General features: G+C 44.3%; 1 protein-coding gene across 1 annotated transcript; it reads left to right on the top strand.

Annotated features, from left to right (window-relative positions):
• The first annotated feature begins 546 nt into the window (after nt 1-546).
• nhsl1a (NHS-like 1a) lies at nt 547-21,808 on the top strand. Its single transcript, XM_061837913.1, has 9 exons — nt 547-1,955; nt 5,315-5,422; nt 6,702-6,847; nt 11,125-11,353; nt 11,459-11,635; nt 12,885-13,174; nt 13,739-16,499; nt 16,574-16,640; nt 19,393-21,808. The coding sequence occupies exons 1-9, from the start codon at nt 1,370-1,372 to the stop codon at nt 19,889-19,891; spliced, it is 4,863 nt and encodes a 1,620-aa protein (XP_061693897.1). The 5' UTR covers nt 547-1,369; the 3' UTR covers nt 19,892-21,808.
• The last annotated feature ends 748 nt before the right edge of the window (nt 21,809-22,556 follow it).

The raw sequence follows: 22,556 nt of genomic DNA, 5'->3' as shown, positions 1-22,556 counted from the left end.
TAAACAAATGAACAACAACAACAACAAAAAAGCATAACCTTACCATAAAGTCTGGTGTCTTAATGCTAACACATAATTAGAAACGTGATAGACAGGCTTACAAATACCATCAGTGCCGCAGTGTTATAATCCTTTAAAAAAAAAAACATATTTTAACAAAAATAATGGAGCAACATGTAGGACGCTCATAGAATGATACTCAGTGCCAAGCTTATATTATTTATCCTCCACAAAGACTATTGGCCATATTGGAGAGCTGCTCCGTCTGCGTATCGCTCTTCATTTTCACTTTTGTTCACCTCCCTTTGTCCAAAATGCAGACACCAGAAAGAGAACCACAATGTCCATCTACCATCCATCTTTTCTTAGCCACTTATCCTCATGAGGATCGCGGGGAGTGCTGGAGCCTATCCCAGCTGTCAACGGGCAGGAGGCGGGGGTACACCCTGAACTGGTTGCCAGCCAATCGCAGGGCACGTTGAGCCAAACAGCCGCACTCAAAATCACACCTAGGGGCAATTTCGAGTGTCCAATTAATGTTGCATGTTTTTGGGGTCTGGGGGGGAAACCGGAGTGCCCGGAGAAAACCCACGCAGGGACGAGGAGAAGATGCAAACACCATACAGGGAGGGCTGGGTTCGAACCCGGTCCTCAGAACTATGAGGCCAACGCTTTCCAGCTGAGCCCCCGTTCCCCCATTGTCCATCTAGTTAAACCAAACAATTTCTTTACATTTCATAGAACTATTTCATAGCTGAATGTTTTTTTTGTTTTTTTTTTTAATAAACTGTGTGTCCTCACAGAACAAATTCATCTCAAGGCACCACTATACGTAGCAGGTGGGGGTCCGGTCTCACTTTTCAGACCCACGTAGGCTTGGTGTGTCTCTGGCTAAAGTACTTTTTCCCACCTCCGATGGACTCTCTGATTTTACTTGGGATAAAGATGTGATTGTTTCGGGTGGCGATGTCTCGGTCCAAACTCCTCAATGTGATGAGATGCACAGTGTCAGGGTGAGCGGTCACGTTAGGGCCAGAGATCCAAAGAAGGAAGGACCCAGTTTGACTCTGGAATTGAAGCTGGCACAACATGTGTTAAGGTCAGTGACCATCTGCAGACCTGGATAATCCTCTTTATCAGATTAGCAACACACAGGCGACACTCAGAGGAAGACCCCATTTGTGTTCTGCTGCTTCTGACGAGTCGCTTCCAACATGGAAAGATTTTTTTTCAACTGGAGGTTTTCATTGCAGCGAAATGAAAAATGTCAGGCGCGAGCTAGATTTTTGTTGTGAAGGAAGAAGTTTTCCACACTGTCAGCGAGCCAGCGGCGCCATTCTTTATACAGCAATTTGGGGTTCTTAACAGAATGATTTCATACGTGGAGTGTTTGGGTGGAGACGGGGCAGGGAACGGCGTAGCGTCCCACTGTTGGAATTCGGAACCGGATGATGAGCAAGACCAGCTTCTTCCTCGCAAGATCACCCCACTTCAGCCCAAGACTGAGGGCAGCCTTCGGCGACGCCTGCTGACGGCCAAAATCCACCAGCACCATGAAGCCATTTGGGGGAAAAACGCAGGGATGGCTGGGTGGCCACCCCGTGGTGACAAAATCCACCTCCCATCCCATCTGCAATATCCCAGCGCCTTGTACGGCCAGCGCTGCTCACCGCAAGATCGAACCCACGCGAGCACGTCTTCACCGTTAATTACCGCCGAAGTTCCTAGGAAGCAACCCGTGCAGTCCCATCAGAGTACCCGACCGGCCCTCATCCAGTGGCGACGTACCAGCACCTGCCCTCCGACCCCGGAGCCTCGCCCCGGTTACACCCCTCCAGATACCCCACCTCTGAAAGCTTCAGAGTACAGCTACCAGCCCAGCGTCAGACGCAAAAACAGAATCTTCCGCTTCAAAACGCAGCAACGGAAGGAGACTACGCCCCTTCTGCATAAAGGTATCGTATGCAGAAATTGTTTTTTGTGCCTTTAATTTACAAGATTCAAATTGTGCAAGTGCGATTTACTAATTTGCATGCAAGATACAGAGGGATCGGATGCAATTCACTAAGGCTCACCACAAACGAGACTGAAATGATCATTCCTGGAAAAAACAAAAAAAAACCAGCTCTTTGCCACACCAACGATTGACCATAGCACATCCACCACTGTACTCCATATTAAGTTTTCAGGCTCCACATACAGCATACTGTATTGTATCTTTTTTTTTTTTTTTTTTTTTAAATTGAACCACAAAAACATGGTGCAATTGTCAAGGAAGAAACAAAGTGGAAATCGAGACAATAAGAGGGTGTGGCTATTTTGACAGGTTGTTAAAAATGATTGTTCATCCCTTTCACTAAGTGCACCCACAAACAGCGACTCCATCCTTTGGTTTCTTGATACAAGTATATCCATCCATCAATCCATTTTCTTTGCCCCTTATCCTCACGAGGGTCGCGGGGAGTGCTGGAGCCTATTCCAGCTGTCAACGGGCAGGAGGCGGGCTACACCCTGAACTGGTTGCCAGCCAATCGCAGGGCACATAGAGACAGACAACAGCAGCACACGTTTAGAGTCTCCAATGAATGCACGTTTTTGGGATGTGGGGGAAAACCGGACTGCCCGTAGGAAACCAACGCGGGCACGGGGAGAACATGCAAACTCCACACGGGGGCCTGGAATTTGAATCCCGGACCTCAGAACTGTGAGGCAGACGCTAATCAGTCGTCCACCGTGACGCAACCTAAAAGTAAATAAATACATAAATAAATGTGGGATTCAAAGTTTCCAAGCAGTTCCAGATTCTTAAAAGTAAAATACAACTGAACTTGTCCTTTGATTAGCCCCCGCTTTCTGTGAGCTTCTGTTTGCGAAGGATTAGCTGTAGGCCCATACGACAAGCTAACAGCACATTTGGAAGACAGATGGTGTCGCCGTTGAACAGCTGAGCTGCTGCTTGGCAGCGGCACCCGTGACCCTCGAGTGCTTTCGAACTACGCAGAACCTCTGCTGAAACTAGGACTTCAACTCTTCCTGTAAGTTATGTAAATGACAGGATGTCCAAGCATTTTCCAACGCCTTCATGTACGGGTTTTTGGAGATTTGAGTCATCGGCTTTTTTTTTTACATTTTTTTATTTTTGAGATGGGTTATGAACATTCGGCATGCCAAAAGGCTGTAGGAGACGACTAATTTCCGTGCCTCCATGGCGGCCATGTTGGGGAAGTCAACGTCCCTGTCGAAATCATTTGTATTGACATTGTGCTTAAGTCAGGCAGCACGGTGTCGCAGTTGTAGAGCGTGAGCCTCATGGTTCTGAGGACCAGGGATTAAATCCCGGCCACGCTTGTGTGGAGTTAACATGTTCTGGTTTCCTCCCGCATCCCCAAAACATGCATTAATTGGAGACCCCAAATTCTCTCTAGGTGTGACGGTGAGTGTGATTGGTCGTTTGTCTCCGTGTGCCCTGCGATTGGCTGGCGACCAGTTCGGGGTGTACCCCGCCTCCTGCCTATTGACAGCTGGGATAGGCTCCAGCACCTCTCGCAACCCTTGTGAGGATAAGCAGCTAAGAAAATGTATGGATGGATTTGCTATCTTTCAAAATTCTAACTTTGAGCTCTCATCTTTTGATGATTTCCAGGTTTAATGTTGTAATTAGAATACGTGGCAGGCCAGTAAGAAAAGGAGCAAACGGGCCTGGGTCCGAATCTCGGATTCTGCAGTTCTACGACTAACAAATAGAATTCAACGTGCGCCGCTTTCCTGCCGAAACAATGCGACCTACTTATTGTTTAATGAATCCAACCCATTAAAGACGCAGAGAAGACAGACAAGCTGTCAGGCGTAAAGACAAGTAATGAGTTGCTCCAGTGGCCTCGATAGTTGGCACACTTCCCGAGCAGAACCATCTCAGTTTGAGACTTGACTTGAAGGTACTGTCACTATTTAAATCACAGGATCAGAATGTACGTGTGTGTGTGTGCGTCTGTGTGTTTAAACAGCATATCTGCTTGGTAGCCTTTATCACAAGCTGACCTACATGCACACGTGCACACTTGTGTCAGCTGGCTGACCGCCAACGTGCGGACGTGTAGAACGCGTTAAACAACTGCGGCTCATTCAGAATGCTCCACCTCAGGTTCTGACCAGAACAAAGAGATCAGACCATATTTATCCAAATCTAAAGTCTCCACACTCAGCTTTATAGCAGACTTTAAAGTCCTGCTACTGGTCTATGAATCACTCATTGGTTTGGATACTTTGGATTTTTTGGATATTTCGATTCAGATCCGATAACGAAGCACAGAGTCCAAAGAAAACATAGTAAAGCAATGTTTAGCTGTTATGCTGGAGGCAAATGGATTAAGTTGCCAACGGAATTGACGTTCAAGTTAAAATGTCTGCTTTTCTCTCGTGCTTTTAAGAACATTTCCACTTTTGTAGGATCTTTCCTGCAGTGTTCATTTTTTTAGGTTTTTTTTTTTGTTGCGTTTTGTTATCTTTGTTTTTTTAGTTGCTTTAGATCATGTAAAGAACATTGAATTACCACTCAGTTGCTCTGTTGGGTGAAATTTTTTTTAACACTATATATTTCATCTGCCTCATTTGCTTAGTAGGCCGATCTCTTGTCAGGGTTACAGTTTTAGTTGTATTGACTATGAGGTGTGCTGCTTCCAAAAGCTGTGAAATAGAAGTCCTCTCGAAGGTGCTTTAGTTTGCAGCATGGCTGCTTCAAAATGAATTAATTTGTAAAACGAGTTGAGGCCATCGAGGATTTGGTGCAGAGAATTGGATTTAGTCTTTTAACAATTGGGCAAAAACTCTTCTCATCGCCGCCTCGCAAGGGTGGGATCACCAGCTCGTTTGACCCCGGGCACTGAAACACCTTTGCGCGCCACTGGAAGAGAGCGCGAGGGAGAGAAGAAAGAGAGACAAAGGATAAAGATAATAGAGAGAGGGAGAATGAGAGAGAGAGAGAGAGAACAGAGCGTGAGATATGATGAGAGAGGGAGGGAGATGAAGAGATGAAGAGGAGTGTGAGGATTAGCGCGTTGTGCTGCAGTGGTGTTCCAAGTGTGCGTGTGCACATGCGTGTTTGTTGGCAGTCGGAATGGTTGTGATTGGCGCAGCCATTAAATGTGTCTTCAAGTATCTCAAAAAGAACACAGGTGAGTTTGTCCTCGTCTTCGCATGCTTGGATCTGTGTGCGCATACCCACAGCTTGACCACTTTTGTAGAGGACAGCTTCGGGTGCATGAAATGGCGGTTACCATAGCAACCGCCTCAGTAAGTCCGACTTTCTCCTCTGCAGCAAAAGACGGCGAGCGCTGGTCCGTTCACTACACTTCGCGGGAGCATCAACAGGGGGTGCTCTTCGTCCCTGCGGAAAAAGCCCACACCAACGCTCGGGACTTCCAAGGTCAGAGCTCTTTTCGGAATTGTTCTTTCATTATTGCGAAAGATGTGTGGAAAAAGAAGTCAGTGTTAATGCTGTTTGGACTTTACTACCCAGATACAACACTGTTGAGTACAATTACATCAGTGGTGCCTTGAGACACAAGTCGAATTCATTCTGTGATCACACTCAAATCTTCTTTCCCATTGAAATGAATGGAAACGACATTAATCCGTTCCAACCTTCCCCCAAAAATGGGGGAAAAAAAAAATTATGATTTTGTTGAAAGCCACCATATTTTCATGAGCTCGCTGTGCATTTGCATCAACACACAACGCAGGTGACAACATTCCGATAGAATGTTTACAGGTACCAAAAACTACTTTGGCGAAATTAATATTCCACCCCTGTGAAACCAAGGCTGCTGACTCCAATGGAGGTATTTTGTCCATCCATTCATTTTCTGAGCTGCTTATCCTCACGAGGGTCACGGGGAGTGCTGGAGCCTATCTCAGATGTCAACGGGCATGAGGCGGGGTACACCCCGAACTGGTGGTCAGCCAATCGCAGGGCACATAGAGACAGACAACAGTTGCACTCACAATCACACCTAGGGGCAATTTAGAGTGTCCAATTAATGTTGCATGTTTTGGGGATGTGGGAGGAAACCGGAGTGCCCCGAGAAAACCCACGCAGGCACGGGGAGAACATGCAAACTCCACACAGGCAGGGCCGGGATTGAACCCGAGTCGTCAGAACTGTGATGCCAACGCTTTACCATCCGAGCCAATACCTGCAGCCCAGGTATTTTGTAAGAAAGCTTTTTATACAGATTCGGGCATCAAACCTGATTCTAATCAGTGCTGAGCGGCGTTTATGGGCAGTCACTTTGACACGGCAGCTTAGTTAACTCCCACAAGGGTATTGGTGGTTGTTTTGAACATGCATGGTAGGTGAATTGAAGACTCGAAATTGACTGTAGGTGTTAAATTTAGTGTGTGAATGGTGGTTTCTTTATATGTGGCCTGCAATTGGCTGGGAAGCAGCTCAGGATGTACCCTCCCTCCTGCCCGTTGGCATCTGGGATAGGCTCCAGCTCTCCCCGTGACCCTCGTGAGGATAAGCGGTGTAGAAAATGAATGTACAGATGGATGGATACTTGATCCATCTGGGCAAAAACTGATGTTAGTTAAAAACTTGATGGTGTGGAAGAAGCAAAAAATGTCACTCAATACAACCTGCATACTGTCCCACAAGCCAGCAAATATTTAGTTTTTGTGGCTTCTCTTTTCACGATTTGTAGCAAATATTGGGTTGACTCAGCATGGAGACAGCAAAGCTAGCAGCTCTCTGCTTGAAACCCCGTGCCCCGCCTCCGGCGGATCCTCTGGACTCCACCAATCAGAGGGCAGGGTTCACAGGCGATGGAGAGACAAAAGCAGGAGGATGGTGAGAATGTTTCAAGGCTGCATATTTGAACACAAATACTGTACAGTGCTCAACATAAATGAGAACACGCAACTTGATTTGGGACAACAGCAATCTCAAGTTTCCTTTTAGAATGTAATTTTTATGCACACCATGCTACAAAATACTCCTACAAATATGCATCTGTCAATTTTCCATCACACTTGTCCCGATTACCATTCCCTGACTTTGGGTACACTCTGGACTGGATGGACAAACTTACTTTATATACACAAGAGAACATCTCTGTGAACAGTCATTAATTTTCTAATTGTGTCATTAACTAGAAGCACTGGTTGGCCTTAAATGAAATTCTTCGCACTGAACTTTCCCCGAACCCTAAAGAGAACAAGCGTAATGCAAAGGTTGGAAGGAAGGCTGATGGTTACACATCAATGACAGTTTGCAAAGCTACGTTTTACATTTCTTATTCACTCGTATTTATTTATCATCATGACAATTCAGAAAATTCTTAAAGTGTTCACTGAGAAATGGATAAAAAAGAAACATTTTTAAAGGGGTGTTTACGAGGGCTCAGACTCACCCTCTAAATCCTGATTTCCAGTTTGTATTGGCAATGAGAAATTAACAATTACTCTACTACTGCTACTGCTATTACTACTATTCCAAAATAAAGAGATTTCATAATCCAAGAAATGAAAAATTAAACTTAATTATTTGAAAAATTATTATTTGACCTGGAAATGGAGGATACTGGCCCATTTTAGATTGCTGCTTCAATCATTAGGGTCATTTTTTTCTCTTGACTGTAATGGCTTACGTAAACCAGGATCCCTTACTGTACTGTACGCCTTTCAGCATGGTAAATCCTTGCTGGTTGCGAACAGCTCTTGTCATCGAATTTTGCCACACAATTTTGGATCAAGTTCCTCCCATGCATCTACTGCAGTTGACCTCCGTCACGATGGCTCTTTTCTGCCTTTGGTTGTGGCGCTGCCATGAACATTTGTGCAGCTCCTTTGGCTCAGCTATTGGGCGACTCCTTCCGTGTAGATCTTGCTGTAGAGCTATCGCTATTTGTGATCCAAGACTGTGGCAGCAGTAACGGGTATTGTCGGAATAAGGTAATATCCACGCTCAATCAAATTGAAATTGGAGTCACCATTAAGTCGTGCACAGCCCTTTATGTACAGTATGTTGAGCACTGTATACCATGAAAATGAGACTTACATTAACTGTATCTCAAACATTTATACATCTAACATTGAAATATGAGAGTGGTTTGATTGCACAAAAATTTACATGCCTTCAATTTGAAGGCCTGATAGTTAAACGTCTCACTCTGTTCTTCTTTCCGTCCTTCTGTCACCTCAGAGGTCCACATTTTGGGACGTTCTCTCTCAGTCGTGCTTTTCCGTTTGTCTCGAGTGGTCAGTTTGGAGAAGAAAGGTAATCATGGACCCCTAGACTAGACTATAGACTAGATCAGTACCATGACCCAGAGTTGTTCCTCCAACATAATATGGTTCTCAATCCCAAAGGTTTTCTTTAACAGTTAAACGTCACTGATTTTTGATTCGTCAGTGTATTCATTTGTTAGGGCTCGAACTTGATTCTATAACGAGTGATTTGTTTTATTAATACTGAATAAATGAATAAGATAATGCAGCCCTATGGGGGCACAAGCTAGTGCAATCTGTAGGCTGGTCCCAAGCCTGGATAAATGCAGAGGGTTCCGTCAGGAAGGGCATCCGGCGTAAAAACTGTGCCAAACAAATATTAGCATTCATCTAAAGAATCCCATGCCGGATCAGTCGTAGCCTGGGTTAACAACACCCGTCCCCGGCACCGTTAACCTGCAGGGCGTCGGTGGAAATTCAGCTACTGTGAGTCGAACACAAAGAAGAGGAGGAAAGCGGAAGAAGAAGAAGAAGAAGAGGAATTCACAGAGCCTACAACTGAGTGTAAGGACTTTGAATGTTGGGACTATGACAGGAAAAGCTCAAGAGTTGGTTGATATGATGATTAGGAGAAAGGTTGATATATTGTGCATCCAAGAGAGGAGGTGGAAAGGTAGTAAGGCTAGAAGTTTAGGAGCAGGGTTTAAATTATTTTACCATGGAGTAGATGGGAAGAGAAATGGAGTAGGGGTTATTTTGAAGGAAGAGCTGGCTAAGAATGTCTTGGAGGTGAAAAGAGTATCAGATCGAGTGATGAAGCTGAAATTTGAAATTGAGGGTGTTATGTATAATGTGATAAGTGGCTATGCCCCACAGGTTGGACGAGCCCCTTACTCTTTGCTGTGGTACTGGGTAGGCTGACAGATGAGGTTAGAATGGAATCTCCTTGGACTATGATGCTCGCAGATGACATTGGGATCGACAGTGAAAGAAGGGAGCAGGCGGAGGAACAGTTAGAATGGTGGAGGCATGCACTATAAATGTGAGGAATGAAGATTAGCCAAAGTAAAATAGAATATATGTGCGTGAATGAGAGGGGTGGAGGGGGAGAGAGATAGCAAGGGCGGAAGGGCTTCAAATGACTGGGGTCAACAATCCAGAGCAATGGTGAGTGTGGTAAGAAAGAGAAGAAACGGGTCCAAGCAGGTTGGAACAGTGGCAGAAGGTGTCTGGTGTGTTATGTGACAGGAGAGTCTCTGCCAGGATGAAGGCCAACGTTTACAAAACAGTGGTGAGGCCGGCCGTGATGTACGGATTAGAGACGGTGGCACTGATGAAACAACAGGAAGCAGAACTGGAGGTAGCAGAAATGAAGATGTTGAGGTTCTCACTTGATGTGAACAGGTTGGATAGGGTTAGAAATGAGCTCATGAGAGGGTTAGGGTTAGGGTTAGGGTTAGCTGTATGTTTTGGAGACAAGGTTCGAGAGAGCAGACTTCGATGGTTTGGACATGTCCAGAGGTGAGAGAGTGAGTATATTGGTAAAAGGGTGCTGAGGATGGAGCTGCCAGGCAAAAGAGCGAGAGGAAGACCAAAGAAAAGGTTGATGGATGTTGTGAGGGAAGACTTGAGGACGGTGGGTGTGAGAGAGGAAGATGCAGGAGATAGGCTAAGATGGAAAAAGACGACACACTGTGGCGACCCCTAAAGGGACAAGCCCAAAGGAAAAGAAGAAGAAGAAATGAATAAGATGACATTTTAAGAGTTGATCCAACCCTTGAAATTGACTTGAAACTCAAAGCAAGAGTACAAAGACACTTATCTATTTCATATCTTAACCATTTTTTTAGAATGTGACGGAAAAAAAATCTTTCACGTATTAGCGCTACTTTGACAGACCTTTTCATCATGTCTATAAACAAGCCACGGGGTACTTCTGGGTGGCAAATAATTAATTCATTGACTACTGCAGACTTCGGCTGAAGGGGTGAAAAGAAAACTCGCAGTGTTTGTAGATGTTCCACCAGATATGACCCAAAACACACAGCTACAAACACCCAAGAATGGCTCAAAGCAAAACATTGGAATATTCTATCGTGGCCTTTTATGAGCCGAGTTAAATCCCATCCAAACATCTGTAGAAGGAGATGAAACATGCCGTTGGAAGAAAGCACCCATTCAAACCTTTGGAGCAGTTTGCTCTGCAGTGACCCAAAATACTGTGTACTTGATGAGCGGTGCTGAAATCTCATTGAAAGTTTCAAAAGCGCATAAGGTTGTGCAAAAAAACGATAGTGGTACCATTATTTTTGTCCAGGATGGTTCCATTAGTTTGTTTTTAAGTCTGTTGAACCACAATTACTCATTCATTTCCATAAAATCATTTTTCTTTATTCCTTTGGTGAGATTCAAGTTATTTCTGTCATAACTTTTCGTCCATGTGTAAGTCTTGTGTAGAAATTGACGAATACTGGAGCTGCATTTGAAAATCGCAAATCGTGAGTCACAGACAAAACACTTCATCCTCTATTTGTGTTCAGTGACAGCAAGAGATTTAAGGTCCTTCCTAATTGATTTACATTCCGTTTCATATCACAATCACAGAATCAGCGGCGACAACTCAGACAAGGATTGGCCATCTTAAAAACATTTATGATTGCGGGCCCAATTGCTTGGAGAGAAAACGTCACTGGATAAACATTCAGTATGATTATTAGATAATTGGGGCTTTCGTGACTTGGATTGCGAGAGTAGAAAATGTGTGTCCACAACTTAAGAGGTTAAAACTCACTGGACAGAGTTGATGTACATTTTAAGTCATCAGTGAATTTCTACTGAGTGAGATTAGATTAAGTCGAAAGTACTTACCCGGGTGAATAAAGCAAGATTTTGCCCCAGTCCTCAGTCTCTTCAGATGAAGAGGAATCGGCCATCCTCCACGACAAGCGTCCTCTGACGCCACTTGTCCTCAACCCTATCGATCTCAACTCCTGTTGGGACGTCTTTGCACGTGAGACGGAGCTTGGTGTGAAGGCAGAGCTGATCCCCCGACTCCCGACTCCAGAAGAGAGGATGAGGCAGCAGGCGAATGCGGTGACAGCTGAAATCGTTCCTATCAACATAACAGGTGGGCCTGACTCGAAATGCCAAGCGAAGCACGACTCTCGTCAAATTGTTGAAAAATGACTGGACTTGAGCTTCCACTAACGAGTATCTGAAAACCTGGTGACAGGTCAGAGCTTCGATCGCCAGGCCAGCTTCCGAAAAGTGCCTTGCAACACAGACCCCTCATCGCGTCGCCCTCGGAATCCGAGCCACCGCATTCCAGTCACTGGGAACCCTGCTGATGTCACTGATAACCTTGAGTTAAGCGACCGCCAACCACTTTGCAGCCGTGAGAGCTCATCAGGTGGGACGTGAGAAATCATCGAATTTCACTGAATTGGTCCGAAATTCTTATTCACGACAAATAATGTATTGACGGACAGAAAAATGAAATTGTCTTCCAATCATGGCAAAAGGTACAATTAACCTGTGAATCCACCTGTTGTCATTCATACAACAGAAAAAAACTGAAAAAAACAAAACAACAAAACAGGCCAATGTTTTACTACAAGTACATTTGTGAGTAGAATGAGATGAGCTCATCATTATTTCACTATATACTGTAAATCCTTTTTTTTCTCTGTGTGGCGGTGTTCAGGGAGATGTTTCCAATGCAGTGATTCTCAATCTTTTTTTTTTTTTTTTTTTTTACATTAAGTACCACCTAAGAATGTACACCACTGGTGTGAAACTTGAGGCCCAGGGGCCAGATCCGGACCGCCGCATGATTTTATGTGGCCCGTGAACCTACATCATGCATATTAACTTCTGTGATTTTTGTGCAAACCTGTACCAAAATTCCAAATTGTCACATCGTAAATGATAACATTGAGGTATTGTAAGTATTTTTGTGTTCCCAAACAACATTAGTTGAAAAGCACATTCCCCTTGATTTCTGATTCCAAAAGCAGTTGAGAAATTCCATGTGGAAATATGACGAAGATTTTTACGGTTTCACAGTCGTAACAGCCCGATGAGCCCAATTTAGCTCAATCTCCTGGAAGCTTATTTGTGAGGTTGCACACTAATGTTGGACTTTGAGGCCTAGCTCACTGTCCACCCAAAATCAACCCAAAAGTACTCTGTCGGGTTGGGGGGGGGGCCAGTTAAGTTCCTGCATACCAAATTCTCACACCCGTCTTTATAGACCTTGCTTTTTTTGACTGTCCAAAATCTCTCAGTATGTTGAAGCAATTTGAGTTCCTTTCACTGGAGCTCAGGGGCTAATATTTTGGACATTTCCAACTTTGTAGAAACATTTTGGAGATGGTCTTTTCCTGTTCCATGGTGACTGTGCATCAATGCACAAATCTAGGATGAGAGAGTTTCACTTGACTGGCCTGACCTCAACCGTACAGAATTAGAGTGGAAACTGAGAGCCAGGCCTTTTCGTCCAACATCAGAGTGTAACCTCACAAGTGCGCTGGAAAATATACAATGTAGATAATATAGTAACCCTTCTTTGGCTCATTAAAGGTTGGGAAGCACTGCTCTCGTGCCTCCATCAACCAAAATAAGTTATTTCAATGTATTTCATAACAATTCCTCTTCAGATTCGCTTGTGGATAACCTGTCCAAACGCTCCCTACTTGGCCAACAAGAACAGGAGGAGTTGGTCAGGAAGAAGAGAGAGTGGTTGGGGAGGAAGATTCGAGCCCCAAGAGGGGAGGGGATAGCCAGCCTCATGATGTCCCTCACCTCAGCACACATTGATGGCCTCTCATGGCCCTCTGACGTCCGCAGCCTGCCCCGCATGGGCACCAGTTCCTCCTCTCTGGACTCAGACATCAGTTGGAACAACATCTCCTACAGGACACTCAGCACCCGTTCATCCTGTTCCCAGGTCAGTTTCCAAAAGCCGTTGTCAAGGCATCCCCTTGACTGGCTCCCATCGGGCCACTTTTGTTGAACATTATTTATCCAGATGACAAGAAGAACGGGACCATAAAATATAAAATATTTCGATGACACACACGGTGATTGTCAATCTACCCTTCAAAAAAAGAATCACCCAGTGGTGGACTCGTCTATGCTGTGGTTTCAGGAAGAATCCAACTTGTTACCCACAACAGACTTCTGCATATTAATGGGAATCACATACAATTTGCAACAGTTATTGACTGACAGTGGAGATTTCAGGCAAACTGAGGCTTTCTGTTTGAAGGGACAGCAATGTTTGTACCTCCTGAGGAAGTCAATTATTCTAATGTAGAAACTGATGTCCACATTTCATCCATATTTTGCCCACTCTGTTCTTACCTTTGGTTTTATTTCCAGGAACGGTATGGTATTGTTTTTACCTGTAAACTGTCTCTTGGATGTATGTATGCTGTACCTCTTCGTTAACTGTCTTGACTGTTTGACTATACTGATCTGAACTAAATTTTGACGCTTCCTTCCTCTATAGGATTTCTTCAGTGACCTTCAGCCCCTATTACAATGTGAACAACGAAAAAAGGTCACACCTCAGAGTCCTTCCCCAGTTCATCTCAGCATTCCCGCCTGTGCTTCTGATCATGGTGGCCAGTGTCAAAACTGCGACCATCGCCACTCCACTTCCGTCTCCATTGCAAAAGCAGAGTCTCAGGATGGTGGGCCAACCGTCTCAAGCTACGAAAGCCGTTGGCCATTCGAGCCCCCCTATCCAAGAAGCCCAATTGGTGGTGACTGGACCATCAACCAAGGGACAAATCCTGTTTCCCTGGTTCCTCCTGGTGGCTCCCCCCCTTGTAACTTGGACTCGGTTTACCCAGAGAACGTGACATTGTCTTCCTCACAGTGCCGAAATAGATCGTACAGCACCGTGTCCTCCTATCGCAGCATCTCCCTCCGCAAATCCAAGCATCCCCCTCCACCACCTTTACGGTCCGATTCCCTCCAACGCCGAATAGGCCGCAGCAAGTCATGTCGTTCATCACCCAGCCCCGGTTTGGAGCACCATCCACGCTCATTAACGCAGACCTTAGATGATCCCTGGGTGCCCCGGACCTACACCAAGTCACCCAAGAGTAGGATCGACTGTGGCACGGTCAATACCTTTGAACCTTTAAGTGTAGACTGGAAGACACCTTCCTTAGACAAATTCCCTTTAGACCCTGGCTGCACTCTTGTCCTCAGTCCTAGTTCTCCAGTCTCAAAAGAGGAGGGATGTCTCGCTTCCCCCTCCAGTGGTTACTCCAGCCAATCCAATAGCCCTCCTACGGACACCCCTCCAGGAGCCTGCTCTCTTCCCCAAAACTCCCATTTCTTTTCAACCGGTGCACCCTCACTCGTCCTGTCTCCCAAAAAGTCAAAAGCCTACCCACCAGATAGGAGGTCCTCTCTCGTCTCCTCCATCTCCTCCTCATTTTCTTCCACCTCTTCCTTGTCATCCTGCTCCTCCTCCAACTCCTCTGCCCAGCGCATTCATCCCCCTGCCTGTTTTCTTCCATCTCCACCCCCGCCCCCTCCTCTCCCACCTTCTCCTCTTCACACCCCTCTTCCCCGACTGTTCTCTCTTCATCCCAACCCTCTGCCAGCTTCTTCTCCATCTTCTTCCCCTCCTGTCCTACCTTATTCTCGTCATCTTCAGCCTGGTTCTTTCCAACAGTCATTTCTTCATCCTACTCCTCCACCACCTTCTCTCCCTCCTCCCCCTCCTCTTCCACCTTCTCTTGTTCCTCCTCCCCCTCCTCTCCCACCTTCTCTTGTTCCTTCTCCCCCTCCTCTGCCACCTTCTCTTCCTCCTCACCCCCATCATCTCGCAATTTCTTCTCATCATCCTCCCACCACTCCTCTGTCATCTTCACATCACCCCACTAATCCTTCTCTCCTACCTCCAGCCCTTTCTCCTGCCCTATCACCTTCATTAATACATCGACCTCGCCCATCTTATTTGGCCTCTCGACCTCCTCCTCCTCCATACTCCCATGCAGTCAAACAGTCCTCCCATCACACTTTACTGCACACAACATGTCCCACTGTTACCTCCCCATCTTCCAAGTTAGACCCCCCACTAGGCCTCGACACACCCTCGAATGGCAGTGTGAAAGGGTTAAACCTGTTCACCTGCCCCCTTGTCACTGCACAGGCCTTGCAGAGTGTCAAGCTTCGTTCTATTACAAGCCAAGAACTCCTACCCTCGAACAGCATGCTAGCCACTGCAAGTCCTTCTGACAGTCATCGGCCAGATGTTGCTCTTAGCCTTTATACCACAAAGCAACAAAAACGTGGAATATTGCCCGGGCGTGAGGTGATGCCCAAGAATGAATCTGTTAACGCTCAAATCTACACTGCGAACCAAGATGATCACCGTGTAAATGGCCCAATGCATTCAGGGGATTCTCATGCCAGACTGGTGTCTAAGCCAAGACATAAGGGTTCCTGTGAGAAAATGTCTGATGGTACCTCCAGAAAACAGCAGACCCAGACCCAGGTGTCATCAAATGCCAAGTTAAGCGAGTCACTATACGGGTTAGAAAACGATAACCGTCATAGAACCAGTGACTTAACACGCCGTCCATGTGAGGTTGTGAGCTTGAGGAAGAAGCCCACCCTTCCAAAAAAGCCCAGTCTTAGCATTCAGGGTGTGAGTGCATCTCCAGACTCCAGGAGGGAGCCAAAAGAGGACCTTGCAAATCAGAAATGCATTGTGGACCCGATTGGTACCAAAGAATGTGCAGTTGAAGCCACAGGTAACATGGAGCAGAGTGACACCTCGTCGACTAATAAAAGCAGCCCTTCCTCCTTCGATGGCACAGCCACTGGACCGTGGTCGGGTTTTGACACTTTAACATGTTGTAGATCTCTAGCAGTCCAAGTGGGTACTGGGACACCACTCCAGCAAGAAGCTGGCAGACAAGATGAAAAGCAGAGAAAAACGACCATGACGTTTGCTACGACCAAAAAGACCAAAACGAGGAAGAGGAGGACAGCAGGAAGACACCTGCTAATGATGTCATCTAGTAGGGTTTCTTCATCATCTTCATCATCCCCATCTTCATCCTCAGATGAAGAAGTGGAGTCACAGACAAGGGAGCGCAGTTTTTGTGGCCCAATTGGTCTAAGAAGCTACTCCCTAAGCAGTGTGTTGTCCAATGAGAACCTACATGGGGCAGCATCACTGAGCGATCTCCTCATAGAAGAGACCCAGGAAGAAGAGGACCAGGGTGACAATGGGCGACCTCACGGTAGGCTGGGTCTCGGAGTCATTGTTTGAAACTCGCTGTGATGTCACCAACTGACTTCTCTTGCGAATGTGCAGCTGACCTCTACACAGGTGGGTCGGTGGGACCACCAACTGTCGAGGACCTCTTCACTGTCATCCACAGGTACACACCGCGCGTACTCGCGTACATGGAACACATTAAACGTCAATCACGTTGACTCACATGCTTGTTTCCTCCCGCATGAAGCAGTGCATTATGGGAAGGAACAGCTTGATTGGCAGTAAGTGAAGACAATCCTGTAGCCTTAGAGAGTTCTCAAACTTTATGGGTCCCGGGACCAGCACAGAGGATACGTTTTTTTCATGGACGCCCCCATAAACCTAATGCCAATCCCACGTACACTATATTGCCAAAAGTATTTGCTCGTCAGTCTTGACACACAAAGCATTTTAAGTGAGATGCATTATAAATCCAAGGGGTTTAATATGATTTTGGTCTACCGTTCGCAGCTGGAACAGCTTCAGCTTTTGTAGGAATTCTTTCAACAAGGTTTAGGAGTGAGTTCACGTTTTTTTTTTCTCCATTTTCTTCCAGAAGGATATTTGTGTAATCTTGCACACTGATATTGGACGAGAAGGTCGAGCAGAATGTCCACATAAAATCAACCCAAGTGTGTTCTGTGAGGTAGAGGGCAGGCTTCTATACAACCCAGTCAAGTTCATCCATACAAAATTCTCCCATTCATGTCTTTATAGACCTTGCTTTGTGCACTGGTGCACAGACATGTTGTAACAGGTAGTGGTCATGCCGAAACTGCTTGACTGTCCAAAATCTCTTGGTATGGTGAAGCACTCAGAGTACTTTTCATGGGAGCTCAGTGGCTAATATTTTGGACGTTTTAAACTTTGTAGGAACAGTTTGGAGATGATCCCTTCCTTTTCCAACATGTGAATCAGTGCACAAATCGAGGTTGATAAAGACATGGTTAAGTAGGCCTGTCACGATAAAAAAACTTTCCAAGGCAATATTTTTTCCCAACAATGATCACATTAAATGATATTATTGCTGCTTTTTAATGCCTCAGACATCATAGAAAATATGATTTCCCCTAATTATTTTTCATTTATTGCTTGGATATAGATTCCCCTGGTTCTGAAATAACGAACAAAGAGCAGCAAGACTAGCCTGCTTTACATGAAGACTTCTACTCTGATTACAATGGGACTAGAAGCTCAAACTGAATGAAAATACTCCATGTTCTCTTCTTCTTTTCCTTTCGGCTTGTCCCATATGGGGTCACCATAGCGTGCATTTTCACTGGGGTGGAATTTTCCTTTTTGATAAACTGATGAGAAGTAAATTTCATCTTAACTGTCATTCGTAAAAGAGCCGGGAAAAGATTGATCTAAACACGCATGCTCCGCCTTGGTGTAAACGCATGGTGACATCATTATTTATGCATTGCGTAAATATGGCAGCTCCCTACGATGTTTTTTTTTTTTTTTAATTAACAAACAAAACCAATCCCAACTACTGTACTGTAAAAATGATAGACCTCCATCCTGTTAAATGACGTGAGAAAGTCCCCATATCACACAGCTGTTCCAGTAAAATGTAGTCCAGGTTATGTGCACACCCAATCGGAATAGATCGTGTTATGTTTCGTAAAAATGTAACGTCCCTGTGTCTGTGTTAATTGGAGAATAACACACCTAACAACTTGGAGAAGCACTGACATTTAGGAGCTGATTAGCACCTTAACTCGCTGGTTAGTTTGCTAGCTAGTATAGTAACTCATGGCCAGGATAACAAAGACAACAAACACTTATTAAATTTCCCTAAAGTGTCTCTGCCATCTGAATTTACGCACTGCACGTGGCGCAAAGCTGTGGAGTAATGAACGAAGCCAACACCGGCAAGAGCGCACCGGTCCGCCAGCATTCAAGCATGATCGAGTCGATACTGTAATTATTGTGACAGGCCTACGGAGGAGAGCGTTTGATTTGGATGAACTTAACTGGCTTGCACAACCCTGACCTCAACCCTATAGAACACTTTTGGATGAATTAGAGTGGAGCCAGGCCTTCTTGTCCAACATCCGTATACACCCTCACAAACACAACGATGGAAAATTGATCATGAATTCCAACAAACACACTCCTAAACCTTGTGGAAATCCTTTCGGAAAGAGTTCAAGATATTGTAATTGCAGAGGGTGGACCAAAATCAGATTAAATTTGATGGATTAAGATTGGGATGTGACATCCACATTTGAATCAAGGCAGGTGATTGAATACTTTTGGCAATATAATATATATATATGCACCACTAAATGTCATATCATTTATTTATTACCATTCCAATCTACTGTAAAATATGCATTACTTTTTTTAATAAAGAGGAATTTAACGAAATTCAATTCAATGTCAATCCACCGCGCCACAAGATGCAGTGGTTAGCACATCCGCCATGTAGTTCATCATGGCTAGCTACCATTGCTTCCATTAACAACATGGTTGCTGAAGGAGAGGCGATAGTTTACAAAAGTTCAGTCAGTGTTGAAAATTATATGAAGTACACCTGCTGCTAAATGAGCAGAAGGGAAAAATCAATTTTGCTATATTTTCTGTATGACAAGAGAGGAGTCAAATGCAAGGCAAAGCAGTCGTTTATCGACACATTGGAAACTTTTGTCCCGAGGTATGTGCTTCCAGGCAATTTTCAACAGATGATATGACATAATAATCAATCAAAAATAATTTTACAGCTTGTGGACATTCCCTGATTCCAGTTTGAGAACCAATATTATTTTAGCTAGCTTGCTTCTCTCCCCTGTCCTCGTTGTAGCAACAGAATGCAAGCGCACCATCCAAAAGAGGTAAAACCAAAATGTCTGTCTGTGCGTCTGTCTCAGGTCAAAGCGGAAAATGTTTGGACGAAGAGATTCTTCCGGTCTGACCTCGGCCGACCGCCGAGCGACACCGCAAACCTTTGTGACGCCCAAAGGTAAAAGAGAGTCAAAAAGAGACAACTTCAAAGCCCTCCTCCTGAGAAAGGGGATTCGCTCGCGCCCGACGTCCCGCATGTCGGCTGTCGAGCGTCTTGGAGTTGTCGTTTCTCCTGCTGCCTGCGGCCATCGCCGCACCCGTGCCCAAGCCGCATCCCTTTGGACGGTCAACACTCGTCTCAGTTTTGATGGGTCTCAAACATACCTGAATATGTCCACCCCCTTGACGACGAGGCAAAAAGGGTTGCCGCTCGTCTCCGTGCCCATCTTCCTCCCTTCCTCTCTTGCCACGCAACCTCGCATGCGCACCGCTCACTGGTCAGCGGGTCGTCGTTTGCTTGCTCGCCGTTGCCCCTTTGCCGGCGCCATGACTGCAATACATGAGGACGAAGGAGAAGACGAGTAAGAAAAACATTCGGGACATTTGGTTTTCAGGTGAAAGAAAAAAAAACCCTTATGTATACTTTCTAATGTCCCAGAAGACTCAATCATATTTGATCCTGTTTATAGATCTTTTCTCTTTGACGTGAAATCAATCTTTGCACTTCATCATTATTTTCTCAAACATGCTTGAATGATTGCTGCTATAGTGTTATATAATATAAACATGTCTATTCATAATATTTCATTTTGTACAAGTGAAAATAGCTGTCTAGGTTTAATCATCTGCTGTACTGGATGTGTAGTCCATTAGCACAAAATTAACCAGGGTGGCGCGATATTATTAGCAATAAAGATGAATTTGAAGTTTTAAACAGCAATAAATGGGATAAATGTAAAAAGCTATTCTAATATTTATATAATTCACCCATCGATTTTATGAGCCGCTTATCCTCACAAGGAGTGCAGAATTGTCGGAGGCACTCCGAGCTGTCATCTGGCAGGAGGCGGGGTACACCCTGAACTGGTTGCCAGCCAATCGCAGGCCACATGGAGACAGACAAGAGTCGGACCAAGGGGCAATTTAGAGCGGCCGGAGAAACCCCACCCAGGAACGGGGAGAACATGCCACTTTTACACTGGCAAAAGAACATCAGCAAATTCCCATGTGTACATTTGTCTCCATGCACAATTGTCTTTCACGCCCCGAGCCGGCAATTGTCACCCGTCTTATGACTGAAAAATGCCTGGGGGGCATCCGAGAACCACCCAGAGCTCAAAGAACAAATGCAAGCAAGCTCACACCAAAAAAAAAAAAAAGTGGACTGGTTTGTTCGGGGTTATTAAAACAAGTGGACTGGGTTGAAATATCAACATAAATAATGAAAGCCCATGATTTTCTTTTCAAACTTTCATTATTCCCACCTTATATTGATTATCTCAATACTTCTGGGATAAGCAGAAATCCAGTAAAAAAAAAAAAAAAAAAACTGATATAAAAAAAAAAACATGACTCACTGCTACATGAACTAATAACGAAATAATGTTTAGTTAGCTTTTTACAAACAGGTGACAATGAGCTGCGCTTTGCCCATTGCGTGGTAAAATACATAATTTCCAGTTGTATGTCATTTTTGGTGCACAGGAGTCATGTATCGCCAGTAGACAGGAAATACATAGTAAAACATCAAATACTGATTTGACGCCTCAGTTCAATTCACTGCGCTACTCCTTTCGTTGTGCAGTATAATGCATACAGACACAAATAAAGCTACACAACTACTGTCAGTGACTTAGTAAGATTATTAGTATTTTTTGTAGAGACTAACATGTGCCTGTGAGTCTTGTTAAAGCAAAAATTGACCAAATGGTAACTTGTATCTTGTAAGATTCATAGGTCGGCTCAGCCGCATCTCAAGACACAACTGTAAATTGAACAATATTTGAAACATGACATACAGTCAAAACATATTAGACTGAAGCTTGTATCTATGCATAAAGATTGTTTAAACTTTTCTAAAATCCTGTATAGTACATTTTTTTGCTTCTTGTGCACAGTACTTTTCTTTTTATTTTTGAATAGAGTTCAATTATATTTAGCTTTTTAGTATTGTGCAATATATTTACATTTAATCTTTAAAAACTGTTTTCACCATTCATTAAAGAATAACTTGTATTTAACTTATATTCCAAACATTTTAACAGAATTTTTAATGCAGTAGAGCTGTGCCCCCGACCCCCACCCCCTATATTTATGTGCATAATGTTAAAGTGACTTGTGATAATACAGGTAAACTTTTGAAAATTAAGCCTCTGCCTTTTTTTTGATTCACACATGGGTTTACTATGCTAAAGTATTTTAAAGGTGCCACATTTTTTTCTTGTATTAGGGATGTAGTAGTGTCTCCATGTTGTCTCAGTAAACTTTGACATTTGAATTAAAATCGTCCACCCATTCCTGAGTTCCCTACATTCTTTTTTGCGCCGAGGACTCAACTAGGTCTTTGGAATTTCTCATTCTGATCTACGTTATGAGTGACAACACAAGTGGGTCGTCTACGAGGAGGCAACCAATCAAAGGAAATAGGCAGTCTGAGCCAAATATGGACACCGCGGATACAAAACTGGGTCAAACAGAAATACAGTGAAGAAAATATGTATTTGAACACCCTGCTGTATCGGAGGTTCTCCCACTAATTTTCATTGTATAGGTGCATGTCCACTGTGAGAGAGATAATCTGAAAAGAAAAATCCAGAAATCACAATGTATGATGTTTTCACAATTTTTCTTTGTGTGATACAGCTGCAAATAAGTATTTGAACACCTGAGAACTTTTAAAGGCGTACTAACAGGTCTTTGAGGGTGAGAATTCTAGCTGATAGACATGTGTTCAAATACTTATCTGCAGCTGTATCACACAAGTAAATAGTTAAACAAAAATCTTACATTGTAATTTCTGGATTTTTCTTTTTAGATTATCTTAAAATTTCAGACCCCTCAGTGATTTCTAAGTGGGAGAACCTGCAATATAGCAGCAGGGTGTTCAAATACTTATTTTCTTCACTGTAACTGCCATATGGGGCTTTTCTGGACACTTGTATGACAAAACCAAGGTGTTTTTTTTTGGGGCCGATGAAGTTGACTTTTTTTTTTTTTTTACGCAATGTCAATGTGAGCGAGTCACCCTTTT

The sequence above is a fragment of the Syngnathoides biaculeatus genome, chromosome 2, assembly GCF_019802595.1.
Source record: "Syngnathoides biaculeatus isolate LvHL_M chromosome 2, ASM1980259v1, whole genome shotgun sequence".
Taxonomy (NCBI): Eukaryota; Metazoa; Chordata; class Actinopteri; order Syngnathiformes; family Syngnathidae; genus Syngnathoides; species Syngnathoides biaculeatus.
The sequence above is the reverse complement of the archived record's forward strand: the minus strand, read 5'-3'. Positions and strand labels throughout refer to the sequence as shown.

Bases quoted from the DNA above. Each gene is read 5' to 3' on its own strand.
- nhsl1a (XM_061837913.1), top strand. From the start codon at position 1,370: ATGATTTCATACGTGGAGTGTTTGGGTGGAGACGGGGCAGGGAACGGC. The intron at 1,956-5,314 runs GTATCGTATGCA...TCTCCTCTGCAG, and splicing joins TACGCCCCTTCTGCATAAAG to CAAAAGACGGCGAGCGCTGG. The intron at 6,848-11,124 runs GTGAGAATGTTT...ATTTTGCCCCAG, and splicing joins GAGACAAAAGCAGGAGGATG to TCCTCAGTCTCTTCAGATGA.